At 46.0% G+C, this 20,445-nt stretch overlaps 1 protein-coding gene across 2 annotated transcripts in view; it reads right to left on the minus strand.

Moving 5' to 3' along the window:
* The window catches only part of LOC142584615 (uncharacterized), an 81,740-nt gene extending 62,668 nt beyond the window's left edge, over window positions 1-19,072 (minus strand). The window contains exons 1-4 of one of the 2 annotated variants that reach the window (XM_075694755.1): window positions 18,812-19,072; window positions 18,053-18,238; window positions 13,581-13,708; window positions 5,952-6,081 (exon numbers count right to left, since the gene is read on the minus strand). In XM_075694755.1, the coding sequence (XP_075550870.1) occupies window positions 5,952-6,081; window positions 13,581-13,708; window positions 18,053-18,238; window positions 18,812-18,928 (561 nt within the window). In that variant the 5' untranslated portion in view covers window positions 18,929-19,072. The other variant, XM_075694759.1, reaches the window with a different exon arrangement.
* Window positions 19,073-20,445: the final 1,373 nt, after the last annotated feature.

The following is a 20,445-nucleotide window of genomic DNA, read 5'->3' on the forward strand; positions in this document are numbered from 1 at the left end:
AAAGGGTCTTGCAGAAACAGTGGCAGACTAAACAGTACGTAGACAAACGTAGAGGTGCTCAGGCAACTCGTATCAAGGTGGGAGACACCGTCAGAATAAGATTTAAGAGGAAACTATTTTTTAAGTACAGTAAACCTCGTAAAGTCAAGGCCCAGATAGGACCATCTACTTTTTTACTCAGTGATGGGAAGACGTGGCATGTGTCTAAGTTAACCCTAGTGATAAAGGATTCAGCAGGTAGTACATTGTGTACAAGTGACAAAGATTTTTTGTACTCGTATTCAAACTTGGATAGTCATTCCGATGACTCGTCTGTAGCAACAGCGTCTTCTCAGAGTCATAAGCTTCAGTTGAGTAGTCCGTCTGACTGTATCACTTCCGAGTTTACACAGTCAGCAGTCGTCTCTGATTCCGTAGGAGAATCGGTAGCCTCCCAGGACTTGTTGGGACGTCGAGAGGAGCTTCCTGGGCAACCCTCTCCAGCTTTGAGCGACAACCACATTCAATTGTCCAACCGGGGGGAAGGAAATAGTGGGACGACTGGGTCTTTAAAGTCGACCGATACGCATCGCAACCCCCAAAGTTCTGAGGTACGCACGCGTCCTCATCGTGACAGAAAACGGCCTCCGTGGCTCGATGATTTTGTTTTTGTAGTGTAGAGCGTATTGCCGTCTTCGAAATGCCACGGCTAGGGGCCTCGCTGTGATATTTAGGAGACAGTCCACATGTTTCATTAACACAGGAAAAAAGTGCTTCTTGTTGCGGTGCAGTGAGTTTTGTGCCGTGTTCCTTGTCAGACTTTGTTCGAGTGACTGCCTGTGTTATGGTGCCCAAGACTGGTGCGCGTGTATGTGAACTTGGGGAGGGACGGATTGAATTTGTTGTGGACTTAAGTGCGTGCTTTGTGTGCGACTGGTGCGCGTGTGTGCACATGGGGGGGAACGAACTGAAATTGCCTTTGGACTTAAGTGCGCGTGTTGTGTGCGCGTCTCACTGTATGCTTACTTTGTTTCCAGGGGGGGGATGATGTAGTATAGTGTCGCCCCCTGTCAGATCTCTGTGTCATCGTACATGTGTGTTTTGTAGTTGTTTAGCTAGATGGCGCACCCCCCTTCTGTCATGTGACGAGCTTGGGCCAATCTGGAGGTGTCATCTAGTGTGTGAAGCCTTTATAAGTAATAAACGGCCGTGGGTCGGCCGAGTCTTCGTTCCGGTTTTCATCGGGAGCAGTTTGCTCCGTGTCTCCTTCCTGCGCCGGCGCTAGCCGCGCGTTCGCCCGGTCGGGGCCCCCCGCTTGCCTGCCGCTGCCGACACAACACACTCCATAGAGCACTGGTAAGTTCTGGGTGCATCCACTTATCGAGACAAAGTCCTCCGTGAGGCCGCAGAATTATCTTTTCATCGTGCAAAGGAAGTTGAGGCAGGTTCTGATTCCGACTGTGCTCGCGTACGGTAGGCTGGGAGGCGTCCGGAATGCCCAAGATGTTCTCGGAGGGTTGCGTCTTAGCGCGCGTTTGATGGATGCGTCGCTTATGTATGACTGTCTTTCAACAACCACCTAAGTCGTCGTCAGTTTTGTCATCGTAAATGTTCGGGGCAGCATCTTCCTCCATCCTTTCCCCGGTCGGAGTGTCCACCTCTCGCTGTTGGGAGGGAAAATTGGTGACGATGGGATCGGCAGCCACTCCCGCGGTATACACCTCAGGCGCCTTCGTTATTGTTGAGGAATGCGCGGCGGCGTTCTCCGTCACCGATTGCGTCTTCTGCTCGTTGGAAAATGATGTTGCGGTAGATAAATGCTCCATCGAAACAGAGCGGTGAATTGGCCGAAGGCCCTTTGCAGCCCGTTTAGACCATGGGCCTCGGAAGAGCTGGTCGCTTGGCGCTCTTCGTTCATGGTGTCGTAAACACACCAAGGCAGCTATGGCCCCGGCAGGGGCAGCCGCGTTGGAACTGCTTCAGAGCTGTAGAGGCGCGGGGAGCGGCAAAAAAGTGGCGGGAAGAAAAGGTGGTCGGTGGGAAACGGCGAGAAAGCCGCTTCCCATATGACTCCCGGCAAAAGTGGCCCGGGCAAGGGCGGTCGGTGAAGGTCGCGCAGTCTCGGTGGTTGCGGAGCGTGCCGACGATACATCCGTTCACTTCGGCCGGCTCCGCCAAGTCACCCCGCAGTGGCCATGGTGCAGTAAACATCTGCTAATACAACTCCCGCTTATGAGATTTTTTTCTGATAATTCGATCCTGACTGAAGGTCCCATTTGGATCCTGACTGAAGGTCCCGATCCTGACTGAAGGTCCCTATGGGCATAAACTTTCGTTATTTCGATTCTAAAATTGGCCCTCGCCAGATAATTTGAGCTGAGGCCAGTGAGCACGCATGTGCCTAACTCCTATGGTGACCCCAATAGTGACCCCTTTAGTGGCGGCGTCTGTCCCGGCACAGCTTAGAGCACAGCAAATGCACTGAACACACATAAAAAAAATCTCCTGTCGAAAATCTCCCGCCTATTTTTGGACTGCCCTAGGAATATTTTCAAGGAATAACCGAAGCCCACAATGTATGATTATCGTAGATACCCGATTCCCTAATGCATGCCTTAATTCCTTTTTAAGAAAATCGGGCTGAAAACTGCCTGCGCATATGACATGAAACCAAAACAGCCTGCTTGGCGTTTGTGTGCTTTACCGCATAACACGTATGTATTGAGGCAAAGATTAGAAAGCTGGCTGTCATTATGCAACACATATTTCTCTTGAAAAAAATCCGGTCCACATTAGATTTCGACTTTGGTTAGGAGCTTTAATATCGTTTCTATGCTAGTTGTCTACTTTGGAGACATAGAAAGAGGGCACCTGTTTCATTGGGGGGCGGGTTAAAATCGGGCAAATACTGGTAAAAGAATCAGTGGTGTGTTTTGGCATTTTTTTCTTTCTGTGTCTTGTGCAGTTCGACCTGCCAGATAATTCTATCAATTTCATCGGTCCCACTTGGGTCAAATTAACAGAAGTCAACTGTATCTACGATACATAGCAAACGCAGCAAAATGCAACTGCAGTGCTTACGCACAGCATTTGCTATGTGCATAACAGGGCTGGAGTGCGTGCTCTCATGTGCTCCAGTCTGGCCATGCCCCGTGGTGCGGACTGGCTTTCTTCTGCACCAGCTTGACCGACAGATAGTGGCTACATCCAATTTGTGCATTTTGAAGTGCTGTCAATAGCTGAATACGAAGCGATGTCTGCTAAGGCGTTTAGACAGGACTGAGCGTGCACTGGCAAGCGGATGTGTGGTCTGACCTTAAGTTTCATATGGTTAGAGGTCAGTCGAGTGCTCAAAGCTAATTACAATTAGCAAAACCCAGTAGCTATGACGCCAATAAGCAGTATAGCCGAAGTTTAGTTCCTACACAGGCGGTCGAGCATGAGCAGACGATAATTGCCTCCTTCAGGAGGTACGTAATTTTTATCTTCGAAATGCAGATCTTTGCCTGCTTCAGCTTGTTTATTAAACTGTGTCAATAAACATGGACAGTAACAGTAGGAAGAAGCACACTAATCAAAACATCTTTCTTAACTGACGTCAGCTATCAGCCAATAGCAGCCGTCTATGGGAATCTTGCATATGACGACATATGCAAGCCACTAGCAGCCTTGAAAAAGATGAGAAGGCCTCGTTTGAAAACAGTGTTTGAGAAAATGGTGACTTTGTGCTCCACTTGTGAGCTTCACATGCTGTGCATGACTGAAAAATTTGGCTGTGCTGTTGCTATCCACAGACTGTGCTTTTTCATCAAAACCAAGAGGTGGCTCAGGACCCCTTCAAAGAATTCACTGTATGCCACTTTTTACTCTTTTCATGACTTGTACAGCCAAAATAACTAGCTGAACCTGACATGCCACTGTACATATTCTTTCCTACTTCTCATTCTCATGTTAGTACAATAAATGAGAAGAAAGGAGGTTAACCGAGGGGCACGATTTTTATTAGTCATAGCATAAGAAGCCAACAAATACTGACACCAAGGACAACATAGGGGAAATTACCTGTGCTTAATAAATGGAATAAAGAAACGATAAATTAATGGAAATGAAAGTGGATGAAAAAACAACTTGCCGCAGGTGGGGAACGATCCCACAGCCTTCGCATGATTCCATTAATTTATTGTTTCTTTATTTCATTTATTAAGCACAAGTAATTTCCCCTATGTTGTCCTTGGTGTCAGTGTTTGTTGGCTTCTTATGTCATGTTAGTGCAAGTCACATGTCTGCATGAGTGTAAGTTCATGTAGACACTAGTGCCAGTTTTCTCTCTCGTAATTTGTGTATGAAGCTCTATGGCACAGCCGAAAATAGGCCCCAGATTGTGTCTGTATACTTAACGGCCATCTAGCCATTCCACTTCAATGATATATACACATTAAAGGTACTCATTTTTCACAGTTTGATTTAGAGAATGCAGGTTTTTGTACAGATCCTAGAGTACAGTTTGTGGGGATAGTCATGGGACCAAACTGTCTTTAAAAGCTCACTGTTTTAATGCTGCAAGCAGCCAACATTGTTAGAAGAAGCGTTGCTGTCAAAGAAGTGCATAGAGTCGTAAGGACAGCTTCTAAAGTCATTCTAGATACGATAATAATTATAGAGTTCTTGGTTTTGTGGGTGCAAACATGGTGGAAGAATAGACTACTTGTCAGAACAATGCTGTTGCGCTGACCATTTTTTTTTTATTGTGGTTTATATCTCTCTCAGCAGATGGCACGGATAATTGGGGGGTCAACCACAGCAGCTAACACGGTGTGCAAGGGCTTCTTAAACATGTGCGCACATAAAAGAATCGCTAGTAAATTGTCCCATGTATGCCTGCATACTAGTTTAAGTGTCTGGCAAACCTTTGGCAAGCAAGCCTAGGTAGCAATATCTAAGCTTAGTAGCAATATCCAGACCTTCTATGTTTCGCAACTCATGGAAGTCCACTGTAAAGACTTGTGATTACTGGGCAGCCACATATAAATAATTTCTGGGGCTAATAGGCCACAGTTTCAGAGCTTTTTGATACAGCTTCACGAGCGCACATGGGATGAAGCATATAAAAGTGGTTTCAGAGTGATTCATGGTCACGCTGGCAAATTGGCTCTTCAAACTGCACTTTTCATTGTTATTAACATTGTACTTGTGCTTTTTTTTTTTTCACTAAGAAACTTTTTGCAATGCTCAATAGTAAGAGAGCATACCCGACCACTAAGTATATACTAAAATTATTAAATTGCGCAGATTCTTCGAAATGCATGCACTGGAGGAATAAAATGGCAAGTGCAAAGTTCTTTAAGTTGTGCTCATAGGGCGAGAAATCACAGCTTGCCGAGTGCAGCGATGTTTGTGGTTAGCATGCATGCCAGCCACTAAGACGTACGATGATGGATGACCGCACTGCAGATTAAGATCAAAGAGGTTAGGTGGTTTCTTGTTGCGTATTCAATTTTTCTTCGCAAACAGCATGGGAAGCAGTAATACAGAATAGGCAAGAGCTAGTAGTGCCTCAGAAAAAGTAACATAGTGTGTTATAAGGCCGTTTTGCAGTGAACTATGTGAGTGCGAGGCCTCACACCACTAGGAAACGACAGAAAAAGATGACCCCGCAACACTGTAGCGCTCCTGCCGGCAAAGAGAAGAAGCCCGAACAGAACTGTGATCAGCTCGCTCTGCAGACAGACAGCATCGTTGAGACACCTGTCTAGTCTTCCACCGTGGATGCAACCATAAATACTAAATTGGACTGCACAGGGCAGGTATCAAGATAAAAAAAAAATTGGCATAATATTTGTAAATGTAAATTGTATTGCTCATGGATGGCACAAACCAGCAACTTCAACACAATAAGTTCTGGCTGCTGGCAGTGCTGCAGCTACTGTGTTAACAAAACATTTGAAAGAGAAGTACAAATGCCTGTGGCCAACCTGCTTAGGAAGTTTCTCATATCTGGATAATAATTTCTTGAAGTCCTCCACAGAATTGAACACCATGTAGTCAATGGTCTGGAAGATGTCCACATGGACTCCTTCAATGAAGGTGATTGGATAAAGGTGGCTGTTGGGAGAGGATCAACACAAATTTCAAGATTAATGACAGAAATGAACTGAAAATTGTGCTGTTAACTAATAATTAACAGCACAATGTGATTTTCAGTATGGCATTGATGATTGCTGTTAACTAACGTTGTCACATGTTCAGAACATTTCAAAGCATGGCAAAGGTTAATTTAGGAAGTCTGAAGAATAATGCACTGAAGTTTGGCCATGATTTGCATTGAAGTTGGAAGTTAGCTGAACTGAAAAATATTGGGAGTATCCTGTATTTACACATGCCACAAGCAATTTTGCCACTGTCTTGAAATGCGCAAAATACTACAGTCAAGCCTCAATATGATGAAGCCTCATCCATAGCCGCCAACTTGTGAACTTCAAGATTAATAACTCCTGTAGATGTAACAGCAGAAGCAGAGGGCGGAAATAGCAAGTGTATTTTTTTAAATGTTTGCTTAGAGCACACACTTCTTGTGTGATACATACACACTTTACTAATGATAATTTACATTTAGGCACACACACCCTTAGCAGCAAAAGTGAAACAGCATATACTGACAAGCAACAGATCGTTCCTTAGATCACCAAGGCTTTTTCAGCAACATTGTTGTTGCTGATTTTACCTGTTCTAGAAACCTGTCTGGAGTTACCCATTAGCATTCTTTCATGATCAGAAGACTTCCAAGGCTGTGGTTGGAGGCCGACGAGAGAAACATTTTCACAAGGAGAACTAATTTTTCGTAAAACTTGACGAAACATTCATAAAATCATAGAAGGATCCCTAATTGGTGAAGTTTATGACAATTCGGGAGAGTTGCCTGGTATGTGCATCCTATATAACAATAGCTTACTTACTGTATTTGCATGATTATAACTTTTCTTTAATAAAAGGTGTGTTGAAATTGGCCGGTGTGTTATAATTGTAACTAATTCTACTCAAACTAAAAAATGAAACCGTTTCTTACAAAAAAAAAAAAAAGCTCCATGCAAGGTAGCTAGCCACACTGCCATCGAGCCGTCTCAAGAAAGCGACACTCGTAGACATCGCAAAGTGGGCCAATGGTGCATGGAATACTCTTGCACAGAGGATGGTTGCGTGAGCCTCCAGAAGTGTGACATTTCTAGTGCATTAAATTGAACTGATGACTCTCTGTGGCCAGTAGACAGCGAAAAGGAGGTGTTGTCAGACTCTGATAGCCACTAGCTGCTAAGATTCTGCTGTGTGCATGTCTGTGTGCCTTTGTATGTTTCATAATATTATTTCAACACTGTATGCATCGACTCAGGTTTCGTAAATTGATGTGCGTGGCAGAATAGGCACTGTTGTGTTGTCAGTTTCGGTTTTGATACCCCATATGGAAACTCTGTGAATGACTGTGGCATTGTTGTCCCCATGTATATCATTGAGTGTCAAAAAACAAAGGGTGTCATTCATTGCGCTATGGCTGGTTGCCTCTCTTCTTCGTCAGCCCGTAGGCCACGATACCACGTTGGCGGCGAGGGTTCTAGTTCGTTCTAATTTTTTTTCTGAAGGCGCTATCTCCTCTGCAGCCATGCCGGCCACGTCATCAGTTTCTCCGGCCTTGTTCCATCGCCACCGTTTTTGCCTGCACAGGGCTGCCCACCAGTTCCATTGCCGCAATGGTTTCGCATGTTTGAGACCTTTCTTTTGGCATCCTGAGCATCTGCCTTTCACCCCGAATGATGCAAAGCCCTCCTGTTACACAGCCTGGGAATTGAAGGTAAGCATATTTTCTTCACTCTGCCATCCCAAGTCTCCGAAACCGCCCCACCGGCTTCCACTGTGACAGCTTCCGATGAGGCCAAAAAGTCGCCCACTGCCCCATCATCATACAACCAAGCCGTCGCTGCGTTAACACAGCATTGTGCCTCGGCAAGCAAAGTCGTCGTGGAACACCATCGCTTCTGCCGCCGTACCCAGCAACCAGGCAAGGACATACACGAGTACATCGCCACTTTACGAGAGCATGCCGCTTTGTGTCCTTTCATTGCCCTTGACGACTCCCTCCGTGACCAGTTCTTAGAAGGCATTACATCACAAAACACCTTCGTGGACAGTTGCTTCTAGAAGGTTCATCGCTCTCCTTTTCGCACGCCGTGCTTCTAGCAGAGCAACTGGAGCAGGCTGCTCAGAAAGTTTGCGAGCTTGCACCCGGCCACATTCAGCAGGTAACTTCACGAGGCGTTCGGCGTTCAGGGGGTACAACGCGGCCGTGCTCGTCTTTCTGTCGGTCTACTTTCCCTGAGTGCTCTCGCAACTCGAACAAGGTGTCACTGGACTGTTTTCGTTGTGGTTTCTGCCAGCACTGCCCCTCGTCATACCTGTCCAGCACAAGGTCAGCGCTGTTTTCACTGCGGTCGCCTTGGGCACTTCTGCCCAGTCTGTAACAAGCGACAGCGTCATTCCGCCATTGCTGTCCATGAAGTCGACTGGCAGGACTCGTCTGATGATGCTGAATGTTTGTGCGTTCTTACCATGGTTGGCCCTGCTCGAGCTGGCATTTTCGTTGACATTTTCGTCCCCGGCAAGTCCTTTAAGTTTCTCGTCGACTCTGGATCGTCATTTTCCGTCCTGGAAGAGAACCTTTTCCAGCAGTATTTTGTTGATGAGTCACTTCTTTCCGCTTTGCGAGTGAAGCTTATCGATTACTCTAAGTGCTCCATTTCCATATGTGGTTGCTTCTTCACGGAAGTAATGTTCAAGGGACGCACGGCCTACCTCCGGTTCTATGCTGTGCCTTAAGGCACATCCATCCTTGGAATTGATGCAATCAAGGCTTTGGACCTGCACATTGAAGGGTCGTCTCTGCATTGCTTCGAAACATCGACCATGCCAGCGACACTTGACGTAGCCCAGCTCTCAGGCTTGTGCCAAGTTTCACCACCCAACCCTCTTCTGAAGACCCTGTCTAGTGAGTTTGGCTCCCTCTTTGTCCCAGGCCTTGGTCTCGCCAAGGGTTTCGTCCAACGGATCAAGATACGACTCGCGGTGCCTCTTGTGGCATCGAAACTTCGGCGCCTCCCACTGACATTCCGACCTCAAGTTTCGGAAGAGCTCTGTCAGTTGGAAGAACTAGATATCATCGAGTGCATTAATGTCTCGGAATGGGTATCCCCATCATCGTGGTAAGGAAGGAGGGTGGCATTCGACTCTGTGTTGACCTCCGGGAACCTGACAGAGCAATCATCGTTGACAGCTTCCCACTTCCTCACACTGAAGAGCTCCTGAATAGCCTCGTCGGTGCCACTACCTTCTTCAAGCTGGATCTTGCATCCACCTACCACCCGGTTCTGCTGCATACTGAGAACTACTTGACTGCATTCGTGACTCATGACGGACTGCTCCGTTTCAAGCGGGTACGCTTTGGGCTGGCGTCTGCCCCTGCAGCCTTCAGCGACTGATGTCACAGATTCTCAAAGGGTGCTCCGGCGTTCTGTTTTACATTGACAATATCATTATGTTCAGCAAGACCGAACAAGAGCACCTAACAAACTTGACTGCTGTTCTGCACCGCATCAAGGCAGTTGGACTCAAGCTCAATCCCAAGTACACCTTTTGCATTGAAGAATTGTCTTTCTTGGACCACAGGGCCACTGCCCAAGGCATTTCACCGCTGCCAGAGAAAGTTCATTCTATTCTGAACACTCCCGCTCCCACTGATGGCGCTGGTTTGCATTCGTTTCTCGGCCTAGCCGAGTACTATGCCAAGTTTGTTCCCTGCCTTGCTGGAGTCGTGTACCTGATGTGCGCTCTGCTCCAGAAGAATCAACCTTTCATCTGGAGTGATGCCGTCGACGCTAGTTTTCAAAAGGTCAAGTTCCTGTTGTCATCCCGCAAAGTACTTCAGACATTTTATCTCACTCTTCCGGTGGTTGTCTCCACGGATGCTTCTGACTGTGGCCTTGGCGCCGTTCTCCAACAAATGAATGGACGCCAGCTACGCACAGTCGCCTTCGTACCTTACACACTCTCCCCAGAAGAGAGGAAGTATGCAGTTGGCGAACGAGAAGCACTTGCATGCATCTGGGCCTGTGAGTGTTGGCACACATACCTCTGGGGACGGTGCTTCACACTTCATACAGACCACCAAGCCTTGGTCTCCCTTCGGTTGTCTCAGGGCTCGGGAAGACCCCCCCTTTGCATCGCGCGCTGGTCAGAGTGTCTTCTGCGCTACAACTATACGTTGGAATACCGCAAGGGGTGGGGGAATCAAGTTGCGGATGCACTGCCCCGCCTTCCAGCGTCTGTTTCGCAGCAAGATGCTTCGTTTAACGCAGAGGTCGTATCTCTCATTGGTCCACTCTGCCTCATCAAAGAACAGTTCCAGCCGGCCCTGCCTGAAGATGCTACCTGGGAACAAGTCGAGGCTTACATCACATCATCTTGGCCTCCTCACAAGTCCATCCTGGGTGAACTTCAGCCATTCTTGGCCGTGCGTGAAGAACTGTCTGTGGTCAACGACCTGATTTTGCATGGGGAATGGCTCGTAGTTCCTCCTTCCCTTACCCCACAGGTCATTTCCACCACACAGGAAGCCCACCCTGGGATAGTTTGCACCAAGGCGAGACTACGAAAGCAGTTTTGGTAGCCTGGCATGGACAAGCAAGTGGAAATTGCCGTTCACAATGGGTTAGTCTGCTGGGCTGCAGACAAGAGTGCCAACACTGCAGTAATTCCGCTGCAACCTGTGCGCCTGCCAGAGTGTCCATGGCAGGAGGTCGCCATCGACATCAGTCCCATGGAAAGAGCGCCGCACGATTGCAGATTTGTTATTACCTTCATAGACTACTTTTCCAACTGGCCTGAAGTAAAGTTTTGCAGCGAGGTGTCAACGCGCACAGTGACGATCTTTCTGCTCTCAGTATTTTCTCGAGAGGGCTACCTCAACGAGATTGTGTGTGACAATGGGCCTCAGTTTTGTTCCTGAGAATTCAACCAGTTCCTGAAGGATCGTGCCATTTGCCTCTCGCACTCTTCGGTGTACTAAGCCTAAGCGAATGGACTTGTAGAACGATTCAACCATGTTTTCAAGAAGTTTGTGCAGACAGCTTTGCTGGAACATCGACCACTCCGCCCAGCAGTCATTGAATACCTTGGCATCTACCTGTGCACACCACATGCGACCACAGGAGTCGCCCCAGCTCTGTTGCTGCATAGAAATCTGCCGAGAACATGCCTGGATGTCATCGGGCACCCGTCATTTTCCTTCTTCAAGCACCCAGCTACCGAGCTCTGTCAGGTGCGTCGTCAGGTGAAACACAAGCAAGAGAGCAGCAAGAAGTGGACAGATTTTCATCGAGCTGCGAAGAAGACTAACATCGCAGTTGGTGACTTTGTCTGGGTGAGGAACATTCTGTCACATTCAAGGGAGACTCCTCATTTGGCAGTCACCGAAAAGTGCTGGAGCAGCACGGACAGTCCTTTTTCCGCCTCGCTGATGGCAGGACCTGGAATGCATCCAAGCTTGCCAAAGTCCCTTCAGGTATCTGTACTCTGCGTCCAGAGGAGACCTGGAATGTGCAATAGGCTGCTAGCACACCGAGGTTCCTGTAACCAGGGAACCCTGGGCTACCAGTTGCTCATGAGGCATCTCAAGCAGAGGCTGCGACTCTACCTGCTCCTGTGGCCACTCGTGCTGCTCTCGACCCAGACGTGCCTTAGCCACAAGCAGGTGAGCTTTTTCCTGCTGTTGTGGCCTATCGGGCTACTCCTGACCCAGAACACCCTGAACTGCAACCGGGTCCAGCTCCTGTTCGTGTCCAACCACCACGGGCAAGACAACCTCCAAAACGTTACGGCGACTAGGTGTGATAACTCTATTAGTTGTTTTTTTTTGGTCTTCTCGTATAGTTTATGTTGTTTCGAACATTTTGTCGAGATAATGTTTTTTTTGTAGGAAGAGAATGGAGTTTTCATGGGTTTTGTATATAAAATTTGTAGTTGCTGCTGAGTGTACTTGCGTTAAATGATGTTCCTTTGTTGTTGGCCAGTTACCCTTTTTCATTGCCTTATATTTCCCTTGTGAGCGTGAGTTGTTAATGTACAAAGCACCTTGCAGTATTAACCGACTAACAGCTTACTAAACCACTGAAACTTTCAAGGGAGGAATATGCAGTGTTGTTAGTTTTGGTTTCAATAACCTGTCTGCAAACACTGCGAATGACTGTGGCGCTGCTGTTCCGATGTATATAATTGGGTCTCAGAAAATAAAGGGGATCATTCGTTGGGTTATGGCTGGTTGGCTCTCTTCTTCGCTGGCCGCTAGGCCGCGATACCACAGGCACCAAGTTATTTTTTATATATATTTGGGTGGTAATATAACTGCGCATTACAATCGGTGGCGCGGTAAAATCATTCAAATGTGGTATATCCAGTACTGATTATTTGAGCATACGTGCTGATGCCAGCAAAAAAAAAAAAAAAAAAAAGGAACAGCAATTGGGTCAATGCAAGAGAAATGTAGAAGTGTGATGCCTCCATCAGGCCAGCAAAGTATTTCTTGTATATTTTGATGGCTTGTTGGTCACTTGCCGTGCTGATACATTGCACGTGAGCAATGCCAAATTACAAACACACACTTTGAATTGTTAATGTGGATCACACGAAGCTGGATTGCCACCTGTGGGCCAGCCAAGCCAAATCAATGGCCATGACAAGCACATCCAGAATGTGTTGTTTGAAGCAGCGCTTGCTGAGTGTTTGGCATTTTTACTACTAGAATACACATTTTGAGCAGTGAGAAAATATATGCGTTGCTGGAAGCAATATTGTCTCGAATCTTGCCTTTTCAGCTTTATTATAGCAGTAAAAAATTGCTGAAATAAAGCACGACAAGCCAAATCTGAGATTCCCTTTGTTATATCTAATAATTCATTATTTCAATGCTCATTAAATTTTTGAGGCTCAACTGTACTGAAATACGTGCTGATGTAGGATCAAAGAGGAAGCACACTGCAGGATAACATTTGGTTTCAAACTGATACACCATGAACAGATTTTAACACAACAAAATTGCTGCTAAAGACTTTTTAGAGCGCAGCTCTTAGGTGCCCATTCCTGGGTTGAGCATTGCCATCCCTCTCTAGTACCACTGCTTGTGTGTTCATCGTCGTCTTCTTCCATAGCTGGCTCCGATGCTGATCATCATTCCAGCGTTCCCATACTGCCCCTTGCACTCGTCCCACTGCTCACACCTTCGTTGTCATCTTATTCCATAGCTGGCTTCGATGTCACTCATCATGTCAGCATTCCCATACGGCCTCTCCCTCTGCGAAGGCACTGACAGCACTGGCCTACTGCCAGTCGGTATGGTGATTTTGGTCTCAAATTGTTTGCCTCAACATATTGTGAAATGAAAACATGAATACAGCTGTGCTCAAATTTCGCATTAAGGAGTACCGTAATCGGACACTTTTTTTGCACATAAAAAAGAGGAACAGACACACACACAGAAAAAAAGAAGACAGAAGCATTTACAGCACCCGTGTGTGTCAAGACCACGAAGGTAGCCATCCAGCTCATCAATCAGTATGTTCAGGCTTGATATGGACCACTGGTCCTTCAACTTGGGCAGCTCTTCTGCCTTTCTGAGGAAATACTGCACTTTCTCCTGCACAATAAAAGTACCTGTTAGACAACTGAAACTTTGGAATTAATTACCTTTAAAATCTACAAAACGTTGAAACAAGCAACGGAAGTGGCCATTTTTGGCAAGTGACACAGTAAATTGACTTTTTCTTTAAGATTTTTTTGTTTCTGATGGCACTGAAGATGCAAAATCTTTCTTGATTACAAAATTTACCATCAATGAAGCTAAATAATTTTGGTGGTACTCAACAATACAGCCACACAGTTGCACTTCCTGACTTAAAAGCACCATCTTAATTAATGCTTTGTCTATTCCAGCACCTAAAAATGACACAATTATCTAATAAGAATTTAAGCGTGTCGGGTGATCAGGACAAAAAGATACAGAAGAGGATGCAGGCAGTGCTGTGTACATAATCTTGTTTTGTCCTTGTCCTGTGTTGTGCACTTCAAAATGCAATATTATTTCAATACAGTTAAAGGAAGTATTTCACTGACTATATCCACTCCTCTTCATAAAATTACCATTGCTTAACTTGCAATGTGCATTCTTTCATCTGAAAATTATTGTTCTGGTTTACTGGCAGCTGCTTCAATTGTGTGCTAAACAGCTAAACCAAGCTACTTAAAAACATATGCTGATACCACGCACTGTGGGAATCGATGTAAGCGAAGCTTTCTGTGCTGGTTGCTTTGATTGACGATAATTAGCACCAATATGGATGGTGAAAGCTTAATTTTCTCAATGTTTAGTCTAACATGAAAGTGGCGAGTTGATATTAAACGTTACCTTGCATGCACCACTGCAGTTTGTCTGTGTAGTACACAGAACCCATGGGGAGAGGTGCTTGCTTGAGGTGGTGTTGTGCGCCATATTTCATAACCTCTGAGCAGGTCGAGCATTGTCACTGCCTCACATGGCGCATCGCATTGTGGCAAAAGTATTGAACTTGAATTGGATGATGGGGCTGTACATGCCAAAACCACAATCAGATTATGAGGCAGGCCGTAGTGGCATGCCTCATAATTTTGGCACCGTGATGTTCCTTAACGTCTCCCAAAATCGAAGTGCACATGCATTTTCTATTTCGCCCCCGCTGAAATGCGGCTGCCACGGTCGGAATCAGATCCGCAACCTCTAGCAATGCCATAGCCACAAAGCTACTGTGGCGGGCACAGAAGTGTTGATTTGATGGTCGACCGCTTTCGTAGTGCTGCCTGGACCCTGCCGTGTGCTTTAATTAATGTGGCTCTGATTCTGCACACCCAGCGTAATTTGTCCACTTGACATATTTGCATGGTGTTTATTTTTTCAGAAATAGCAGGAACATACTGTACCGTACCTTAAACTTAAGCTTATCCAATTTCCCTGCAACCGCTGTCATATAGCAGTAGGGTTTCCTTGCCTTCTCAGGTCACCTCTGCCCTCCCCCTTGTATGGGAACTGTCTCTTCTCCTCCCTCCTCTCTATAGTTCTATCTATGTTCCCTCTGGACTCGCACGTTAGTAGAAAGGGAAGCGCTGCAGTTTCTGCAATGCTTTTGAGGGGGGGTCACAGATAATTACAGCTGTCACGAGGCTAATGTGGCAACACCCAAGGAGTGCCAGAAGGCATTGTCCAAATTTGACGCGGTGAGGTCCAAGAGTCTCTCACATCACCTTTCCTTTTTGCCGTGCACCTGTCATGTATACACATGCTCTGAACCACCCCCCGACACGATGTGGTGCAGGAAATTCAAAGGAACAGGCAAAGAAAGCTTTGCTTTAAAAAATCCAAGATAGAAATCATGAAGCTTTTTCTCTGGAAAGCAGACACCGTTATTTTTTAAATTACATATACAACCATTTATTTCTTTTACCATGTTATTTTGCAATAATGCATATGTAGTTAATTTCTTTCTTTTACCCCACTGGTTTCATTAGAAAAAAAAAAATGTGGGAAGTGTTAGCAGCTGCCTCGTTTTTTAAATTTCTTCAGGACATGAATGTACAGTCATAAGAAAGACTGTGACATAGGAAGGATGAAGTGGCACTGCTGTCTCTGCCTAGTGGTTTCAGCGCTATGTAGCACCAGCCCAACCAAAGTGTATGCATACAAAAACTGTCAAAGAAATTAAGCGTATGTCTACAATGGTTTTCCTCTATTATCAGCTTTCTGGTACATCTCAAATTTGCATGTGAAACCCAGAAACATTTCTTTCTTTGTTGATATACCAAGGTGAGTAAAAAAATTATCCATAGTTCTGCTTTCCAAAACTTCTATTCACCACACTATCTTAAACAGCACTTTCCTTACGGGGTCATTATCTCACCAGTAACTTTTGTGCTAGGTTGCATGTGATATACTGGTTCAGTTTTGAATATGGTGTGAGAAAGGTCAGCTGCCCCACTTGTCACATGCACCAAAGAACACCATGCAGTGATAGGACAAGCTTGGAGTCTGGAAAGTGCTCTTTCACAAATAACTGTTGTAACTCCCAACAGTGCTATCGCACTGTACTGCCTTATTCTGTTTTAGTAAACACGTTGATACTCAGTGCCCCTTCTGTTTATTTCATATAGTGTTCCATCTTTAGTGCTGCAAATATCTCGCACACCTTAGGCTAATTCCTATTTTACCATTTGTGGCATTATGTAAGGCATTATTGTGCAGTTATTCTGACTGTGATGTTCTCTCGTTAAACACATAAATATAGGTCAGTGGCTAGCACATTTCAAATGCTGAGCCTAGTATTATCTAACGTGAGTCAGATACTGAGTTCTAATTTGAATATCTCTCAGTAATCAAAGGCAGTGTTCAATGCTTAGAATAAAGGTTTTGCAATGATAACTCCTGTGAGCAAGTGGAATAACTGATGCATGCCAAATGTCACTGAGAAGTCATCAAAATTAAGCTCAGACCACTTGAGTAACATGCACCAAGTAGGCTACAAAGCCATGTGAGGAATTGAAGTTGTGATTTCATAAGCACTTGGGATTCTATACCAACTAGGTTTGATAACCAAATGGTAGGAATTTACGGTTGCTGTAAAGTTCCGAATAGTGGTGAAAAAAGTATTACATTTTCCAAAGCTTTTTCTTTTTTTTTTTTCACTGCGATGCTGGACCACTTAATAGCTTTACTACAAAATTTACCAGTAGATCTTCTTAGCAGTTTTCACTGGTTCTCAATTCAAGGCAATTCTGCAGTTACATGAATTATGGCTTGCTGGACCGCCTTGCGTGGCACCCAGGCCACGCCAGCTGTGCAATGGTACTATACACAAGCTGGGCATGTATGTGGAACAAATGCTTGCTTGTTTGTACTTTGATATGCATTCATCATCTGGGTTCTTGAGCAGCAGCCATCATGACTTTACATTAATAGGTTTCATTTGATCACATATGGTAAAACCTGAAACAGATCATATGTACATAAACATAGAACCTCTTGGGTGCAGATTAAATCTGCTCTGCTTTCTATTAAATCGCATGCATGCTGACCGACCATTGAATTGGTGCAGTTATGAGAAAAGTACAATCTAAAAAGGGAAACAGAAGAAAGGTGTTCAATTTTGTGCAGAACAGCCATCAGGGAAGATGCTGCTAAAGGCGGGGTGACCTCAGGATCAGAATGGTTGTTTCACTACAAATAAATATGTAGTAACGGCTCAGTAGTGCAAGCTGCTGGTCATTTTGTAAACAAATCTTGGTCCTAAAGAAAAATTGTGTGGTTTAATGTGTCAAACCTACACAGAAGCTATGAAGAATCTTGTGGTGGGGAATTTTCGATTAATTTCGAGCACCTGGGGTTCTTTAACATGCATCCAAAGTATGCTACGCAAACAATTTTCTATTCTGCCTCCAACAGAATGTCGCGGCCGCGGCCAGAAATTTAACCCGCAACCTCGTGCTCAGCAGCAGTACAGCACTGCTGCTGAGCAATGCTGCACCATACTGAGCTATCATGGCTTTCAACATAATACACCCAGCTAGAGAACAGAGTTTCATGGAAGACAACTGCTTGTTTGCGCTTATTTAACCTTTCCGTGCCATTATTGTTTTGTGCATAGCTGTTAAAAACAGCAATTCTGCCTAAATTCACATTCCTTCTGCGAGTGGGAGAACTCGCTTTTGTATAAACCGGGATGTTGAATGTGGCATACCTGGCTGAGAGATGTCGCAAGGTATTGCTTCTGAACAAATTGACAAATCGTTCAGTCACGTTCAAATTGTTCAGATCAAGACTGTAATATACCGTTCTTCTTGCCCTTCAGTGGCAGTTCTTACAGCTCAGATCGGAGATCGGTGAACCAACCGACAAAGTACACATAGACGCACTGCCAGGAAGCGAAAAAAAAAAAGAAGAAGAAGAAGCAACACTCACTTTCCTGTCTTGAAACGACTTGATCGAGTATGACTCCAACAGGTGGTCGTAACCGTGAAAGCCGACCATGGTGGCAAACTCGGGGCTATCCTTCAGCCTCCACTGCCAAAACTCTTCAAACAGCTCGGTTGCCATTGCCTCCGGATCACTGGAGTAGTGCCAATGTTGATAGTACCCGACAAAGGCCTGGATAGCAGATAGCGAGCGAAGTTGTAAGCAAAGTCGCAGTGCCGCATGGGACAGGTAGCACTGTGAATCGTGTCACTTCCCGCATAAACAATGACGTTGGTTCAGTGAACTAGAACGCGGGCACTCAGCGCTAGCGGTAAGCCAGCCGTCAGGATACAGGAAATGCTTTATATGACGTAGTGGTGCTAGCCCGCTTTCAAGCGAAACTGATGAGCGCGCATACAATCAGTCACTTCGCCTCTGGCGATCAACACCCCCGTGAAAGAAATCAAGAATGAAAACAACTAGTCTTGAAGCAAGCCCGGGTATGTTCACGCAGTAAATGAAGCAAGAGTTCAGTCATGAGTAAAGGCTACCTCACGCTTTCGATTTTCGTAGTCTTCAGAGGGCCAGTGCCGCAAAGCTTGCCCGATTTTATCCCCAGCCCCTGCGCTATTTCTTAGCAATCCACGTGCGACTGTAGCAACACACGTAATACTGGTAAAACCGCTTTAGTGTTGCAAAGCAGCAAAGGCAGTCACGTTCAGTGGGCTTGGTTTCATGCACAAACGCACGTGCCGAGCGACGCACCTCGTAAGCATATGGAGAAATTGTGGCCAGCAGAAGTCCGCAGGCCGCCGCAAACGCCACCGGAAGCATGGCCTTCGAGATTGCGCGCGCTGGCACGTTTTGCTTCGGCCGTCTCATCCCATACAGCACGCTCCCCAGCAGAAAGTTCGCGCCTGCTCTAGAAGCTGCGGAGGCTGCTGTAGAAGGCAGACCGAGCAATGGGACGGGCGGAGCCGCTGGAGCATAACCTGCCAGGGCGCGCAATCTTGGAGGACATACCGGAAGAAATCCGCGGCACCAGGCTGCCGTCCTAAGGCGCTAGCAGCGCACCATAGCAAATCCGAGCCGCCAACGGCAGCAGCATGGGCAGCAACGAAAGCAGTGAGCGATGGCATGTGATGCAGGCGATGGGGGCGAACATACGCGTAAATTGGAGGAGTAGCACAGGGCGTATCCAGTGAATTTAACGCGCCAGTGTAACATCCAGCGTCGGACTTCGCTTAGTGAAAAATCATTCCGAACCACAACCGCGCAGGCACTCCATGGTACTCCGCGTGGTGCAAAAGCGTTGCTGCGCCAGAAAAATCGCGCAGTACAACCTAAACACAACCTACAGACGTGATAGCGTCGGAGTGTAATTTGAATATACCAGAAAACATAATTCTGTTACACGGAAACTCGACCGTAAAACACACATTTCCAGCGTTTCTACCATTCATAGAGCGGCGTGCTGCGCTCGGTTCGTTGCAACACCACCATCCAGATGGCGCTTGCTTCCGCGCATCCGCGCAGAAATAGGCTAAAATGGGAGGAAATCGAAGAGCAACTAAGGCAGGAGGACTTAATGGTTTATGGGTTTGTAGAGACACATCTTAGGGACATGGAACAACCCCCCTGTAACCCTGATTATGCATGGGAATACTGCAACAGAGTGTAGGGTGGAGCACTCATTCATAAATACATTGGAACACTCATTCATAAAAATACAAATTGGCAAAGGGTCAAATAGGAATGCAAGGAGCATTTATGGCTAAAAGGAAAAGTAGCAGGGCGAAAACACTTCTAGGCTTTGTATACCTTTGGACAGGATCAAATGCTAAAGAGGAAAACAAAAAAATGTTGGCCTGTATAGCAGCGGACATCAATGAGCTAGGAAAAGGATGTGAGATAATTGTATTAGGAGACATGAATGCGCATGTTGAAGGTATGGATGGGTACACAGACTCCACAAGTAACATGCTTCTGGATATGTGTGAGAGGCATAACTTAGTTGCCTGTAACTCTACTGAGAAGTGTGACGGGATCATAACATGGGAGGTAGGGGGTCGACACTCGACAATAGATTATGTGTTATTGTCACATAGGATGTACGATAGATTAGGAGCCATGGTTATAGATGAACAGGGCTCCAGAAGTATAGGTAGCGACCACAAACGAATCAAGTTGAGCTTTAAGAGGGAAACTAAGGCACGAACGACGCGTGAGGAAATGCCAGATGGGATTTTTTACTCAGAAGACCAAGTGGAAATAGCGGCCAAACAAATTGAAGAGGAAATATCAGAGGGTACGGAAACCGATTGAACTTACCCAAAGTTAATGAGACTATTTGAGCGTGAGCTAGGTAAGGCGCGAGGCAGGAAAACAAGGCAATGGAT

This window comes from Dermacentor variabilis, chromosome 1, assembly GCF_050947875.1.
Source record: "Dermacentor variabilis isolate Ectoservices chromosome 1, ASM5094787v1, whole genome shotgun sequence".
In the NCBI taxonomy this organism is placed as follows: Eukaryota; Metazoa; Arthropoda; class Arachnida; order Ixodida; family Ixodidae; genus Dermacentor; species Dermacentor variabilis.